The 16,478-nt window shown below is 40.7% G+C and overlaps 1 protein-coding gene across 5 annotated transcripts in view; it reads right to left on the reverse strand.

Moving 5' to 3' along the window:
- The window catches only part of LOC140481518 (sestrin-3-like), a 178,454-nt gene that overhangs the window by 120,022 nt on the left and 41,954 nt on the right, over positions 1-16,478 (reverse strand). The window contains exon 2 of one of the 5 annotated variants that reach the window (XM_072577845.1): positions 16,076-16,221. The exons of the other annotated variants lie outside the window; for them this stretch is intronic. Within the exon in view, the coding sequence (XP_072433946.1) occupies positions 16,076-16,090 (15 nt within the window). The 5' untranslated portion in view covers positions 16,091-16,221. The remainder of the gene's footprint in view (positions 1-16,075; positions 16,222-16,478) is intronic. 5 annotated transcript variants of the gene reach the window in all.

Here is a 16,478-nt window from a genome sequence, read left to right on the forward strand (position 1 = left end):
TTTTTGTAAACTGTATGTGTGAGAATAGGACCGATTCAGCTATAACAAGGAAACAAAATGCCTGACAGATGGGTTAGTATTGTTGACAAGATGTAAAAGGAAAAAAAAAGTTACACCACAGAAAGTCAATGAACGCGATCGATTTGGAATTCCAGAAGGCTTTTGACTAGAACATTATGCTAAGCTAGCTAATAACCTATGGTTACTGACAGAGGATTGGTTAACTAGCAGAGGGCTGAGTGTGGGGTAAAAGGATCTTTTCCAGGATGGCAGTGAATAGTACAGTTGCACAGGCAATGTTCAGACCACAAGTTTTCACTTTATACATTAACGATTTGGACAAAGAAACTGAGGGCATGTTGCTAAGTTTGCGGATGATAAATACAGGTGAGGGACAGGTAGTGTTGAGAAAGTGAGAGAGGCTGCAAAAGGATTTAGACGTGCGAAGGGACAGATGGAACACAATGTCAGCAAGTGTAAGGTTATGCACTTTTGGTAGGAAGGAGGTGCACACTATTTTCCAAATAGGGAATGGTTGTTTTTGAAGTAGTAAACAGAGGATTGAGGAAGGCAGAGCAGTGGACATGATCTACATGGACTTCAGCAAAGCACTTGACAAGGTTCCCCAAGAGAGACTGATTAGCAAGGTTAGATCTCATGGAATATAGGGAGAACTAGCCATTTGGATACAAAACTGGCTCAAAAAAAAAGGTAAAGGTAGAAGGTTGTGGGAGGGTTATTTTTCAGACTGGAGGCCTGTGGCCAGTGGTGCTGGATCCACTACTTTTCATTTATATAAATGATTTGGATGGGAGTATAAAAAGGAGTATACTAAGTAAGTTTGCAGATGACACCAAAATTGGAGGCGTAGTGGACAGCGAAGGAGGTTACCTCTGATTACAAACAGGATCTTGATCAGATGAGCCAATAAGCTGAGTGGCAGCAGATGAAGTTTAATTTAGATAAATACAACGTGCTTCATTTTGGGAAATCAAATCTTAGCAGGACTTATACACTTAATGGTAAGGTCCTAGGGCATGTTGCTGAACAAAGACCTTGGAGTGCAGGTTCATGGCTCCTTGGAAGTAGAGTCGCAAATAGGTAGGATAGTGAAGGCTTTTGGTATGCTTTCCTTTATTAGAAAGAGAGACAGTATCAAGTACAGGAGTTGGAGGTCATGTTGCAGCTGTACAGGACATTGGTTAGGCCACTGTTGGAATATTGCATGGAATTCTGGTCTCCCTCCTAATGGAAGGATATGGTGAAACTTGGAAGGGATCAGGAAAAAAAAAGATTTACAAGGATGTTGACAGGGTTGGAAGATTTAAGCCATAGGGAGAGGCTGAACAGGCTGGGGCTGTTTTCCCTGGAGTGGAGGCTGAGGGGTGACCTTATAGAGGTTTACAAAATTATGAGGGGCATGGATAGGGTAAATAGACAGACAAGGTCTTTTACCTGGGGGTGGGAGAGTCCAGAACTAGAGGGACAACTTTTTTTTTTAAAAAGAGAGTGGTGTGCGTGGGGGGGCAGGGGTGGGGGGAAAAAAGAAAGAGAAATGGGCTGCCAGAGGAAAAAAAAAGTGATGGAGGCTAGTACAATTGCAATATTTAAATATTTGGCTGGGTATAGGAATAGGAAGGGTTGGGAGAGATTTGGGCTGGGTGCTGGCAAGGGGGAGTAGATTGGGTTCTCTGGTTGGCCTGGACAAGTTGGACTAAAGGGTCTTTCCATGCTGTACATCGGAGTCTGAATATGAAGCATAAAAAGGGCGTCCTAATTCAGAATTCTCTTAAGGTTAGCATGCAGGATTAGTTGGCAGTTAGGAAAGCAAATGAATAGTTATATTCTAGCTGTCTTGAAATGATTGACGAGTGGAGAGGTTTACTGAGGCTTCATAAGGCTCTGGTCAGACCACATTTGGAATATTGTTAACTGTTTTGGGCCTGATATCAAAGAAAAGATGTGCTGACATTGGAGGGTCCAGATCCCAGCAATGAAAGGCTTATTCATACAAAGGAGCTGTTGAGGACTCTGGGTCTGTAATGGATGGAGTTTATTGGAGAGTTCTCATTGAAAACTTATAGAATATGGAGAGCCTAGAAAGAGTAGATGTGGAGAAGAGGATGTTTCCATTAGTAGGAGAGATAAGTGGAGGGAATTGGCACACACAAAAAAAGGGATGACCCTTTCTAACAGAAAAGAGGAACTACTTCAACCAGAGGTTGGTGAATCTATGGAGCTCATTGCCAGAGAATGTGGTGGATGCCAAGGCAACTGAATGTATTGAAGACATAGATAAGTTCTTGATTAGAAAAGGGGACAAAGGCTTATGGGGAGAAGGCAGAAGAATGGGTTTGAGAAGTATATTAATTAGATAGATTGGCAGAGCAGACTCAGAGCCAAATAGCCTAATTCTGCTTCCATTTCTTGCGCTTTGACAATCTCCCAGTGTATCTAAATATTGCCTGGACAGAAAAGTTCTTTAACCTTTGTCATTCAGGCAAAGGCAAAATCTCACCAATATCTAGGAGCTTCAGTTTGAAAATGATTGCATACCCTGTGCATCACATAGCAAAGGACATACCATCTTTTCAACACCTTGAAATGTGGCTTGACCTCTCCCTAAATACCAAAGACAACAAAAAAATCCTCTACCAACCTTTCCCAAGTCAGGTGAGCATTTTCTGCACTTTGTGCAGTATATACACAGATAGGGTGGCTCTGGTGAAATAGTTCAATTTCAGCAGTCACCAATCCAAAAACTACCAAAGAAGAAGTTCAGCTCCAAGTCAACCATGTCAATGTTTTCCTGCTTGAAACTGCAACGGGTCTTGATAACTGTGTCTCTGGACTTCAACAAAAATTAAAAATAGGTCCTGGTCCACAAAGCTATTGCATTGTCCATCTCTTCTATTCCAGAACCTGGACAGTTTACCAAAGTCACATTAAAGACCCCAGAGACTTTCTAGCAAATAGGAGTTTCAACAGACCAACACAAGCTTCCTCGATGAAGCTGCATATTGGAAATCAATGCACTATTCCTGAAGAAACAACTCTGATGGATGGACCATCTTGGCACATCCTGATCCATCATCATGTCAAGGCTCAACAACCTGACTGTGTTGTGCAATAGCAGCAATGGAGAAAGAAAAAGTCAACCTGAGACTGCCAATTCTATTTCACCACAAAATATGGTGCGAACTTTGCAAGAAATATTTGTGTATCAGAAATTTAGCTTTTCAGCCATCTGAAGATTCAAGTGTTCCAAAACAAAAACTCAAAATTCCCTGTTACTCTCTCCACAGATACTCCAGTTTCTTCAGCACTTTTGTTTTGTTCAGAGTTCCAGCATCTTCAATATTTTGTTTATATTTGTTTAATTCATTGCTTCTTCTCTTCTAGGTATGCCCATCTTGAAGACATTCCACTCTTCAGTCGTCAGGATTTCGGTTTGACTTTTTCTACCTCTTTGCTTTCTATTTCCCTCTAGAGTTTCACAATGAAAGTGAAGTGTTTGCCAAGACTCCCTGTCAGAGTCACATATCCTACCTCAGTGACCATCTCTGGTTCTACCTTACCCCACAGGGTTTCCAACCAAAGTATTATCCTTAGTGTTTCAAATCCACCCAGGATTACAGGTATCTACAGAATGTAGAGAGTTCCTCATACAGCTCTCCTACCACATCCACAAAAAGTGCCAGGTGCCATCACATGTGCACAACATCTCTTCATCACCACCTCACTGTCTTCAAAAGCTGGTCTGGTCCCTAATCCCATTTTATTCTTCACATTCATTGCATTAAATCAGATGTTAAAGGATGCAAATTCTAACAAGATACTGATGCCCACTTCCTCCCCTCCCACTGATTCCATTCCTTCTGCTAATCCCACTTGGATTAGATTAGATTAGATTACGTACAGTGTGGAGTTAAATTCTGAAGAGTTAAATTCAAAACACTTTTTTTCCTCTTCAGAAATGCTGCAAGACTTGCTAGTTTCTCCAGCATCTGTTCTTATATTGGAGACTTGATTAGATTAGATTACTTACAGTGTGGAAACAGGCCCTTCGGCCCAACAAGTCCACACCGCCCCGCCGAAGCGCAACCCACCCATACCCCTACATCTACCCCTTACCTAACACTACGGGCAATTTAGCATGGCCAATTCACCTGACCTGCACATCTTTGGACTGTGGGAGGAAACCGGAGCACCCGGAGGAAACCCACGCAGACACTTGGAGAACGTGCAAACTCCACACAGTCAGTCGCGGGAGGCGGGAATTGAACCCGGGTCTCTGGTGCTGTGAGGCAGCAGTGCTAACCACTGTGCCACCGTGCCACCCTAATCTGACAGATCAGTCTCTGGTCCTGGAAGCTGACAAGTCACCACCCCAACCTCATTAATAAAAGGACAATATAAAACCAAAAAATTTCAAAGTTGTGTATTTTACATATAAAGATAACAACATGGTTATTCATTTGCAGTCTCATTTGTGAACTGGAGGCTGAAGAGTTTGTTGAGATGCTCTTGACGTTTTAAAAACTTGAAACACTAGGGAGCCAAACAGTTCAATACATTGGCAAAAAGTATTTCTGCCACACACACAAGAGTTCAATGGCACAGAAACAGAACAGAGCAATCCAGAAGTCAGTCACTGTCTGGAGTGCCAGGGACTGGAGGCTAGGCTGTTGGACAGTTAAGTTTGCACAATATATAAAAAAAAAAGTGGTCTCAGGAGAAATACAAGCTAATACTAGCATTTAATGAAAGCAAATAAATTCACCAAAAGGAAACCAGTTGCAGCTGAAACAGCCTGAATCTAGGAACTTAAGATATTAGTGCCCCTGAAATTTGGATGTTTGGAAAGGATATTACTGACAAAGGCAAAAGGAAAACTGAACTCGAATCCTTCCTATTGCCTACAATAAAATTTTCCAAACTTTCTGCATTCAGCTATCATTTCATTATTGTGTTAAAATATTTTCTTTATGCTAATGTACACTGGCAGTCTCTTGTCAGTGTTCTGCAACTGACCTCTACAATTAAAAACAAGTTGGATCTTAAGAGTCAGAAAAAAAAAAATTGGCACTGGAAGAGCACAGCAGGTCAGGCAGCATCCAAGGCTGTGCTTTTCCAGCACCACACTTTTTGACTGATCCAGCATTTGCAGTCCTCACCTTTCTCTTCAGATCCTAACAGGCCTGGTTTCAATTTCAAATCTGACTTGTCAATATTGACATCAGCTGGGATCATATAGTGTGTTCAGCTCAAGATTCAGCCTAAACATTTGCTTCCTCTTTTACAATTTAAAATCCAACTTTACTGTCAGTTAAATCACTACTTTAAAAAGTTAAACTTTGTAGAAGAGTTTCAGAAAACCTACATTGGACAACAATTCCACAAAAAACAAATGCTTGTTTTATCTGTGTTACTAGGATCATAAAATTATGGAGAGGCAACATTGCTTTGGACTGTGTAAACTTCATGTTGTGATGTAATTCTAATCTGAAAACACAATAGGATCAATATTGGACTAGGGTGGACTAAGTCAGGTATCCCAACACTGCCAGATTATGGACCAACAGTTTTATTTGAAATCAAGCTTTTGGAATGCTGCTCCTTTGTCAAGCGAGGAGGAGCCTAACTTCACTTGATTAAGGGGCAGTGCTCCAAAAGCTTGGTGATTGCAAATAAACCTGTTGGACTATAACCTAGCAGTGTTGCTACTTTGAAATGGGCAGATAAGCAGCAGATGGACTTCAACACTGAAAAGTGCAGTGATATGCTTTGGAAAGAATACTTTATCAAATCAAATCAACAGTATGACACTAGGAAATTCTGCGCAAAGGGAGCTTGGTGTGTTTGTCTATAGATTTCTGAAGTTCGACATGCATGTTAGTAGGTTGGTGAAAAGATACATTTGGCATATGAGGAAGGGGGCCAAGTTTGTTTTGAGGTGGGGGGGGTGGGGAAAGAGACGGGAAAAGGGGAAGAATGGAGTGGGGTGACATGCGGATGGAAGATTACACTAACAGTGGCACTTCCAAAACATTTTGCTACAATTTTAAACTGCCAAGCTGCCTAACAACCATATTCAAAAATGTGATATTGCAGTTCACCAAACCAACAAGCTCATTAAAATTACAATTACAACAAAGCAGTGATGATAGAGACAGATTTAAGTGTTTCACTACCTATTCACTTAATTCATTTCAAGTGCCTTTTGGTTAAAAAAAAAAGGCTTACTTCAAGAATTCTAAATATTTTTACTGAATAAGAACTCATCTCATCCATGATGTCTATAAAAGGAGACTACAGTCTGTCTGCTGTACATAGCCAGTCAAACCCTTTTCGCCATCTAGTGTCAGCTAAAAAACCAAAAGCAGCCATCTGGTCAACTTAATCATGCATCGCTACAACAGAGTCAGTGCATTGAGAATTGAAGTTGGGATGTCACATTGGTTAGGATACTATTGGAATACTATGTTCAATTCTGGTCTCAATACAATACGAAAGGTATTGTTAAACATTAAAAGAGTTCATGAAGATTTACAAGAGATGTTAGGATTAGAGGGTTTGAGCTATATGGAGAGGTTGGATAGCCTAGGGATTTTTTTCCTGGAGGATCAGAGACTGAGGGGTGACCTTATAGAAATCTTATTTATTCAGTAATAAGGGCACAGATAGAATGAATAGCCAAAAGTCTTTTGGAAGGGAGAGTCATCCAGAACTAGAAAAGGTCATAGTTTTAAAGAGCCATGCTACAGAGAAGCTTACGGAAACATTGCTCATGTTGTCCCCCTGTACAAGGGTAGTAGAGATATTCCAGGTAACTACAGACCAGTGAGCCTGACAATGTTGGTCGTGGGGAAGTTGCTGGAGAGAGTACTAAGATAGGATTTATTTATATTTGGAAAGGAATGATCTGATCGGTGATGGGCAACATGTTTTTTTGCGGGGGAGATCATGCCTTACCAACTTGACAGAATTCTTTGAGGAAGTGGCCAAGTTGTTAGATGAAGGAAGGGCTGTTGAGGTCATATACATGGACTTAAAGGCTTTTGAGAAGGTTCCCCATAGTAGACTAATGGAGAAAGTGAAGTCACATGGTGTGCAAGGTGTTCTAGCTAGGTGGAAAAAGCAGGAGACAGTAGTAGCTGAAGGAGTTTCTCAAAAATGGAGAAATGTGACCAGTGATGTTCCACAGGGGTCAGTATTGGGGCTACTGTTGTTTGTGATGTACATAAGTGATCTAGAAGAGGGCACTGTTTGTATGATCAGCAAGTTTGCAGATGACAAAGATTGGTGGAATAGCAGAAAGCATAAGAGGGACTGTTAGGAGAATACAGGAGGATATAGATAGACTGGAGAGTGGGACAGAAGAGTGGCAGATGGCTTTCAATCTAGACAAATTTGAGGCAATAAATTTAGGCAAGACTAATTCTAGAGCGAATTATACAATGAACAGAAGAGCCTTGGGAAAAGTTGATGAAGAGAGAGATCTGGGAGTGGAGGTCCATTGTATCCTGAAGGTTGCTGCACAGGTGGATAGAAATGGTCAAGAAGGCATATAGTATGCTTGCCTTCATTGGACAGGGTATTGAATACAAGAGCGATAAGTCATGTTAAAACGGTGCAAGACATTGGTTCGGCCACATTTAGAATACGGTGTACAGTTCCTGGTGCCACATTACCAAAAGGATGTAGACAGGGAGCAGAGAAGGTTTATGAAGGATGTTGCCTGGTATGGAAGGTGCCAGCTATGAACAGAGGCTGAATAGGTTTGGTTTATTTTCACAAAAAAAAAGTGACCGAGGGGGGACCTGATTGAGGTTTACAAAATCATGAAGGGTATAGTTAGGGTGGGTAGAGACAAGCTTTTTCCTCAGGGTGAAGGACTCAATAAATGAGATGTCATGCTTTCAAGGAGAGAGGTGGAAAGTTTAAGGGGGATACATGCGGCAAGTACTTCAGAGGGTGGTGGGTGTTTGGAACGTGTTGCCAGCAGAGGTGGTAGAGGCAGACATGGTAGATTCATTTAAACTGAGTCTGGACAGATGCAAGAGTATGAGGGAGCAGAGGGATACAAATTTGGATCGGCTCAGGCTTAGAGGGCTGAAGGGCCTGTTCCTGGGCTGTAAATTCTTTGTTCTTTGGACTGGGGTTTAAGGAATAGAAGTCAAATGCTGGCAAATGAGACTAGATTAGTTTAGGATCTGGTCAGCACAGATGAGTTGGACCAAAGGGTCTGTTTCCATGTTGTACAGCTCTATGACTTAAAGGTGAGGATAAATGATAATTAAACTCTAATATGGAGCTAGAACTTCTTGTTTTAATCTTTCAATTATTTCAAATTATGTAGAAATTAAAAATTGTATTCAAAAAGTATTAAAAAGCTATAAACTAGTCACAGTGGCATCATTTTTATTCTAGTGAACTGAAACCGCTATGAGGAGAAACTGCCTAGAAAAGGATTGCCCATGAGAATATAAAGTTTTAAATCACTCATTGGATGTAGATGGTGGTGGCTGGGCCAGCATCCCTAGTTACCATGGAGATGGTAGTACTGAGCCACCACCTTAAACTGCTGCAGTACTTGGCATGCAGGGAAGAGAGCAAGTTTAAAGGATTCTAATCCAGCAATATTGGTGGAAGTGATGTATGAAGAAGTCCATAAGAATTAGGAGTGGAAGTAATGCCATTCAGCCCATCAAGTCCACTCTGCCATTCAATCATGCCTGATGGGTATTTCAACACCACTTACCTGCATTCTCCCCAAATCCCTTAATTCCTTGTGAGATTAAGAATTTATCAATCTCTACCTTGAAGACATTTAATGTCCCAGCCTCCACAGCACTCCGTGGCAATTAATTCCACAGGCCCACCACACTCTAGCTGAAGAAATCGCTTCTTATTTCCGTCCTAAATTGAACCCCTCTAATTCTAAGGCTGTGCCCATGGATCCTAGTATTCCCCACCTGAGGGAAACCATTTCTACTCTAAGCCATGAAGTATCTTGTAGTCAAGCTAGTGTCTCTAGGAAGGGAACTTGCAAGTAGAGGTGTTCCCATGTATTTGCTGTAGAGTGGTAGAGGTGACAGATTTTGAAGTTACTGCAGTACATCTTGTACACATTGCTGTCACTGTGCACTAGTAATGAAGGGAAAGAAAATTAAATTGTGCATTGGCATTGTCCTGGGTACTAAAAACAATCCAGATAAATGGGGGAGTATTTCATCACGTTCCTGTCTTGCAGAATGGAAATGGTGACCAAGCACTGGGGAGATAACAGTTATTTTGCTCAATTCTAGTCTGATATGCCTTGTAGCTACAATATCTAAATGGCTGGTCTAGTTCACTTTCTGGTCAACGCCCAGAATGTTGATAGTGGGAGGATACAATGATGCCTTGAGCATCAAGAGAGATGGTTACATTCATTTGAGATGGTCATTGACCGTTATTTACCATTTTGTCAGCTCAAACCTGGATATATTGTCGAGGTCTTGCTGTACAAGGACTTCAGAATTGGAGGAGTTATGAATGGCACTGAACACTTTGCACACAGTGAATATCCCCATTTTGTACTTCGAAGGAAATTCACTTCCTGTGTTTGACAGTGATTGCCAAAGAAGAACCATAAGGATCTCAAGAACTTTTAAACAAAAAGTCTTAAATGTAGGAATATGTGGAGAATTCTTTATAGAATCTTTAGATATTCATTATAGCAAAGTGTCTTAATTTGTGTAAAGATTTTAAAAAGCTACATTCAATAAGCATAAATTAAATGCAGTTGAAAAATATCATTCAGCCCACTTAAATCTTTCCATTCCAGTTCCTCCAGAAGAGAAGCTTTACTTAATCTCTCTGGAATGTTAGCACTTCCGATATTACTGTTAAATGCATGGAACTGGATATAAAACCTAGAATATAATCACATCTCAAAAGCACAAGTTTTAAACCAGAAGCTAACAAATCAACTCAGCCAAAAATATAGACATTATACACCATTGAAAATGCAGATGAACGTCTGCATTTATTTCTGTACAAAGTGTTGAATCCCACAGTCTACTTCTATTACCTTTGCCCTGCCATAGGCTGCCAGGAGGTTATGTTAGAGGCCAGTACAATTACAACATTTAAAAAATACATCTGTGGCTATATGAATAGGAAGGGTCGAGGGGGGGGGGGGGGTATGGTCCAAGTGCTGGTAAACGGAACTAGACTAATTTAGGATACCTGGTTGGCATGGATGAGTTGGACTAAAAAAAAGGGTCTGTTTCCATGCTATACATCTATGGCACTAAATGGTTTTGAGTGGAACTGTTGGCCAAATCTTCTGCACGGTTTTGCTCAAAATCAACAAATCTTCCAGTCCATGCAATCTAAGATGTGACAAACCTCAAAGCTGAAACTGACCAGTGTCAGAAAGTGGCTAACTTTTAACACCACCTGCTGACCTCCAATACCAAAACCTCTTAACATCAGGTGGGCGAGGTATCATGAGTTTAATGGAATCAGTTAGAGCTTGCATTAACAAGGTCAAAAAGAAATTGGGTATTTTATGTAGTACAGGGATCAATAACTGTTTGTTAGCATGCAGTGGTGAGATCATGTGGAATGGAGATCCAAGGTAGGAAATACCCATGAAACTTTGCAGAAGCTATGACCTCCATGTAAATATTCTTCCAGTCCTGTTACTAAACATCCAGCAACTGGCCTTTGTATTTACACATGGCAGTAATCTGCAAACTGTTTAGCAAGGATTCCAGCTACCGCTGGGGAAAAAAAAAGGGAGAAAGTGAACACAGCTGGCACAACAATAATCAGAACTACTAACATGAAAATCCCATGACAGCCACTAGCAGTGGGGTAATGCAGAAAGTTTTGCCTCCATTCAAACCCCTAAACCTATGGGAGGCCTCATGCTAGACAAGCTGGTGTCATTAACCTCCATACTCAAACCAGAGAATAATCAGATTTGTGGTGCTCCTGTATACCATCAACTGATAATACTTTAAAAAGATAAAAAGTTATGAAGAACCTGCTAAATACAAATAAGTCTTTCAGCCTTTGACTCTCACTTTGGGCTTTCAAAAGGCTCGCAGAACAGGAAGACTTCAGTAGACAAGGCTTGGAGGCAAAAGACTTTACTCAACTGATGTCTAAAGGAATTACCAAAGTAGTATGGAGTGGAGGGAACCAGAGAGAACTTCTCAGAGCTGGAAACTAGAGAAGGCAGCCACCACTATTAACTGATGTCCCCATTGAGGGAGGAAAAACATGAAAGTCCAAATTATTCATAAAAAAGGACAACTGCTGTTTTTTGGGGTGTCAATGATATTTTCAAGTATAAAATACTGTGAAAGCTAGCTTTTAGCACCAACTCAAACAAAAACAATTGGCTACCAATAAACATCTTCTGATGCTGACTAAACTGGAGTCCAAGCCTCATACCATTTTGGAATCAAAAAAAAAGGGCAATTTTCAACTAATAAAATGGTCAATAGCAAAATCAGACATTTTTTTTAAAACCGGGCACATGATCAGTGTCACCATCCTTTCAGATACTATGCTGTAGTAGAAACCAGAGTTGCTCCAGCCAAGTCTGACCAGGGAGATAATTGCCATTTTTCTTTACAAGACAAAGCACCAAAATCCTTTGTTATTCAAAAATCAGATCTCCTGATTAAATACCATCGAAAAATGCATAAACATCAGTGCAGAAGTTCCTCAGGAAAGCGTTTGAACAGACTTGCATCTGCAAGGTTCAATCAGCTAAAACAGGAACACAGCCCAAACAACTTCAAGAAAGAGCTTCCAAACCAGACTGTAAATTGCAAAATAGCCATATCACCACAAAACCAACTTGCATACCAATCCAATCAAATCTATTTAATTCAAGAAAAAAAAAGGTCCTTTTTTAAAAAAGGATCTAAAAGAACAAGGAGCTTAAAGCCATGCTAAACAGGGGGCGGGGGTCCTATCAGGAGTCACCACTACTTGGTGCCCAGCAAGTGAACCTAAAGCTAATCCCAACAGTTACTTGGAGTCAACTATGCAATGAATCAAGGTATGTTATGACAAAATTCACCCCTCGGTCTCTACCAAGAGCATAGAAAAGCTCGGTCCTTCTAAAATTAGATACAAATAATAGTTTTTGATAGTACCAGCTAGATGGCAAAAATCGAAACAGCCAACTTTGTTCCTCTTTGGATACATACAACTTTAAATGGTCTATAATTTGCAATTTCTTCAAAAACTTCCAAACGTAGAATTGACTTCCTGGAGGGCCTTTATGTAGCCATATGCCACAGATGATATTTACATCCTTGGCTCTACCGTGGTAATTTGCAACGTATAGGACTCACCTCACCTAGAAGACTACCAACTTCCTGGTTCACACTGTCAACAGCTCTGGAGTGTCAAAAAGTGACAATCAATAAATTTTGTTTTTTCTTCCATCAATGAAATCCAGCCACTTAAGGGCATAGTTAGCAAGTTGATTAAAAATGTGTTGCTAGAAGCACGCAGCAGGTCAGGCAGCAAAGGAACAGGAGAATCGATGTTTTGGGCACAAGCCCTTCAGGAATGCCCGAAAAGTCAATTCTCCTGCTCCTTCGATGCTGCCTGACCTGCTGTGCTTTTCCAGCAACACATTTTTAAGCTCTGATCTCCAGCATCTGCAGTCCTCACTTTCTCCATGGTTAGCAAGTTGGGCAAGTTGTTCCTTTCCAACTGGCACACCACACAAAAAAAAACACTTTACAGCAACTGCTGAAACATGACCAGGCTTGACATTGGCCAATACAGACCATCCCACTCAGCATTGACCTGCATCTTACCAATATTTTTGATCTGCCAGGAAAAGCCTTTACACAATGATACAAACCCCTTTGAAGCTCTTAAATGGACATAATTGAAAGCTGTATGCATTACCTTGTCCTGTTTCCAAAGAAGTCAGGTATAAGAAAAATTGCTACAATTCAGAGATATCACTGTGGTGACCCAGATATAAATCGGTTTCATGATCATCCTTTAGGGAAAGAAATCCTTCTTCCTTACCTAGTTTGGCCTACATGCAACCCCAAACCACAATGTAACTAACTATTAAAGGCTTCTAAAATGATCTTGCAAGCTGCTTTGTTATATCAAACTACAAAGGACTCTTGTTAAAAAAAAGTGGAATGACACTGGATGGCCCTTCATCCCAGGAAATAATAATGATCAATTCAGTCACATGGTCTCTGCAAAGTCCTCAATACTAACATCTCGGAGCTAACACCAAAAATTGAGACAACTGTCTCACTGACTCATCAAGCAACAGCTGGATAGTCACATTCAGAATCATACTTCACACCACATAATTAAATCAGCTATCACCATTTTCAGTGCTGGTTACATTTTGACCCACCAGCAGGGCAGAGGCAAACATGGATGCTGTTGTTTTACTGTTAAAAGGGAGGAGTGCTCAATGTACTCCAAGACCCCTGAAATTTCAATGAGTCAAGTCAAATGTAGGTGATACTGTTAACTATTCCACCTCTTAGCGTGGATTAGAGTGGTGCTGGAAAAGCACAGCAGTTCAGGCAGCATCCGAGAAGCAGTAAAATCGACGTTTCAGGCAAAAGCCCTTCATCAGGAATACAGGCAGAGTGCCTGAAGGGTGGAGATTCCACCTCTTATCCAATCCATCCCTACCCCAGCTCAGCTGAAGAATCAATACTTCTCAAATGGTAAAGGCCACATTAATGGCAGTGGCAATATACACAGTTGGTGATGGACACTGAAATTTCCCACCCAGTTATTTGTTAATATCACTAACTAGCTAGTCAAGTCTTAAATGATGTAGCTGCTGGATTAGGTCTTATCAGGAATGAATCAACCGGAGGGAACTTTACCACATCCTCACCAGTTTGCCTTAACCATGACCATATTTGTAGGAAAGATCACCACACATTGCTTCAGACTCAATCTCATTTTGACATGGAGGATGGTGTTGTGTTGCACTACCATTGTGCTCAATAGCATAAATTTTGAGCAGATCCACCAACTTAAAACCAATCATCCACGAGGTTCTGTTGATATCAGCAGAACTCTACTCAAACACAATCTTCAACTTCATATTCCTCCACTCTATCAAGCCAGGGGATAGACACTGGCACCCTTCCATTGAAGGAGGGCATCCTAGGATTAGCACAAGGACATCCAAACAATGAGACGTCAATTTGGTGAAGGTGCACAAGAGGAGTATTTGCATAAGCAGCACATAAAAGAGGCTAGCAATTTCACAGTCAGTCAATGGATTGGATCTAAACATTGCAGTACTATCACATCCAGTTATAAATAGTTGCAGACAAACTTACTGGAAGTTCCATAAATATCCCCATCCTCAAATGATGGGGAATCCCAGCACATCCTCAAGGGCTTATGCCCGAAACATCGATTCTCCTGCTCCTTTGATGCTGCGCTTTTCCAGCAACACATTAAGCCCAGCATATCAGTGCAAAGGGCAAGTATTTGCAACAATATTTAGCCAGAATTTGTGTGGATAACCCATCTTGATCTCCAAAAAGATTTCCAGCATCATGTCAGTCCTTCATCAAATAAAGTGATTCACTGCACTTGATATTAAGAAAACATTTGAAGGTATGAGATATTGTAAAGCTGTTGGGCTCTGACAAGATTCCACTCAAAAGTATTGAAAACAAACTCCAGAGCTTGCTGTACCCTAACTAAAGGTGCACCCGTCAACTGCAACACTGGCATCTATCCAACTATGTGGAAACAAGGAGGACAAGTTCAACCTGGTCAACCCCAGTCTAACGAAGTAATGGATGGGGATGTCAACTGCTGTCCTTGCACACTAAGCTCAGCTTAGGTTTACCAGACCCTGTCGGTCTGACTTCTTTAGAATTACGTTTGGGCTAAATCATAATTTAAAAAAAATGGAAACAAGGGTGATAGCCTTTGATGTCAAATGCTGCCTTGATACCACGTAGCATCAAGAAGCTCTAGCAAATAAGAATCAAGAGAAAAGAAAATCTCTTCACTGGATTAGAGTTCTACCTGGCACAAAGAAAGGCAGCCATCGCTGCTGGAGATCAATCATTCAGCCTGGTCACTACTTCCTTGAGAGGTCGAAACATCTTCAACTATTTTATAAAGTTGATTTGCTTCAATACACATGATCTAACTGATTCTTCTTCCTATGATTAAGATCATCAGATAAGTCACTAGCTTCCTGAACAACCTTGCATGGCCTACTGAATTTGCTTTTAGAGGTTCACATTGCAAAGGCAAACAAATACCTTCTCCTTGAAATATTCTAGTTGTTACCATGTTTGTCTGCCTATGAAACTTTGAAAAGCTTATGTTACATCCTCCAGGAGTTTTGCTACAAAGATAGACATGTATTCTAACATTTAGGATTTTTCTTTTGGTCTTAAAAGCCTCTTAATATACCCATCATCTCAGGCCATATCTCAATTCAAAATGGACTGAATCCAGTCAATTAATTTGAAGAATCTAATAGCAAATAGTAAGGAACCTAGTTTTCCATGCTAATCCTGCAGGTGTTTGCAACATGTATTAATTATGGTTTGGAGACTGACAGCAGTTCTTCAAATCACCACAAATAAAAAAGGTGGATAATACATAGTTGGCGACAGACACAGACAGACAAAAAAAAACCAACCAAACGTTGGAACTTGTAGACCACAAAAGAAATAAAAATGGAGTTAACTTTTCCTTAGCAGCATTTATCCTAACCAGCACAAGTCTATAAACAGTAAAGTTATAGAGATACCCTGCTTGCATTTTTTGGGTAAAGGTATTGTACAATCTACTAACACAAAACCAAACTGGTTCTCCAAAAAGTGGGAGGTTTTAAAATTGCTGGTTTAATCACATAGGTATCCATATCACTTGACATGTTTTACAAAATTTTACTTTCCTTGCAACTTCCAGTAGTCCTAGCAAAAGTTTCTCACTTATGCAAGGTTTGTAGCTCAGGTTGAGGTTTAGGGTGCAGGTTTGCACACTTAGCTGTAGGTTTGATATCCAGACGTTTTATTACCTGATTAGGTAACATCAGTGGCGACCTCCAAGTGAAGCGAAGCTGTTGTCTCCTGCTTTCTATTTATATCTTTCTCCTGGGTTCCTGGGGTTTGTGGCAGTGTCATCATTTCCTGTTTGTTTTCCAAGGGGTTGATAGATGACCACCTATACAACGTATTCAAGAAGAACAGATACTCAAAAGAAATACAGTGCGCAGATTCCTCAAGAACAAACCACGACAAGCAGACCAAACAGTCAGAAACCCTAACCACCTTACCATAATCAAAGAAGTTTCAGAAATGACAGCCAGACTACTAAGACCCCTCGGAATCCTAGTAGCACACAAACCCACCAACACTCAGACAAAAACTAACAAACTTAAGACCCAGTACAACCCATGGGACAAAACCAATCTCATCTAC

This window comes from Chiloscyllium punctatum, chromosome 9, assembly GCF_047496795.1.
Source record: "Chiloscyllium punctatum isolate Juve2018m chromosome 9, sChiPun1.3, whole genome shotgun sequence".
In the NCBI taxonomy this organism is placed as follows: domain Eukaryota; kingdom Metazoa; phylum Chordata; class Chondrichthyes; order Orectolobiformes; family Hemiscylliidae; genus Chiloscyllium; species Chiloscyllium punctatum.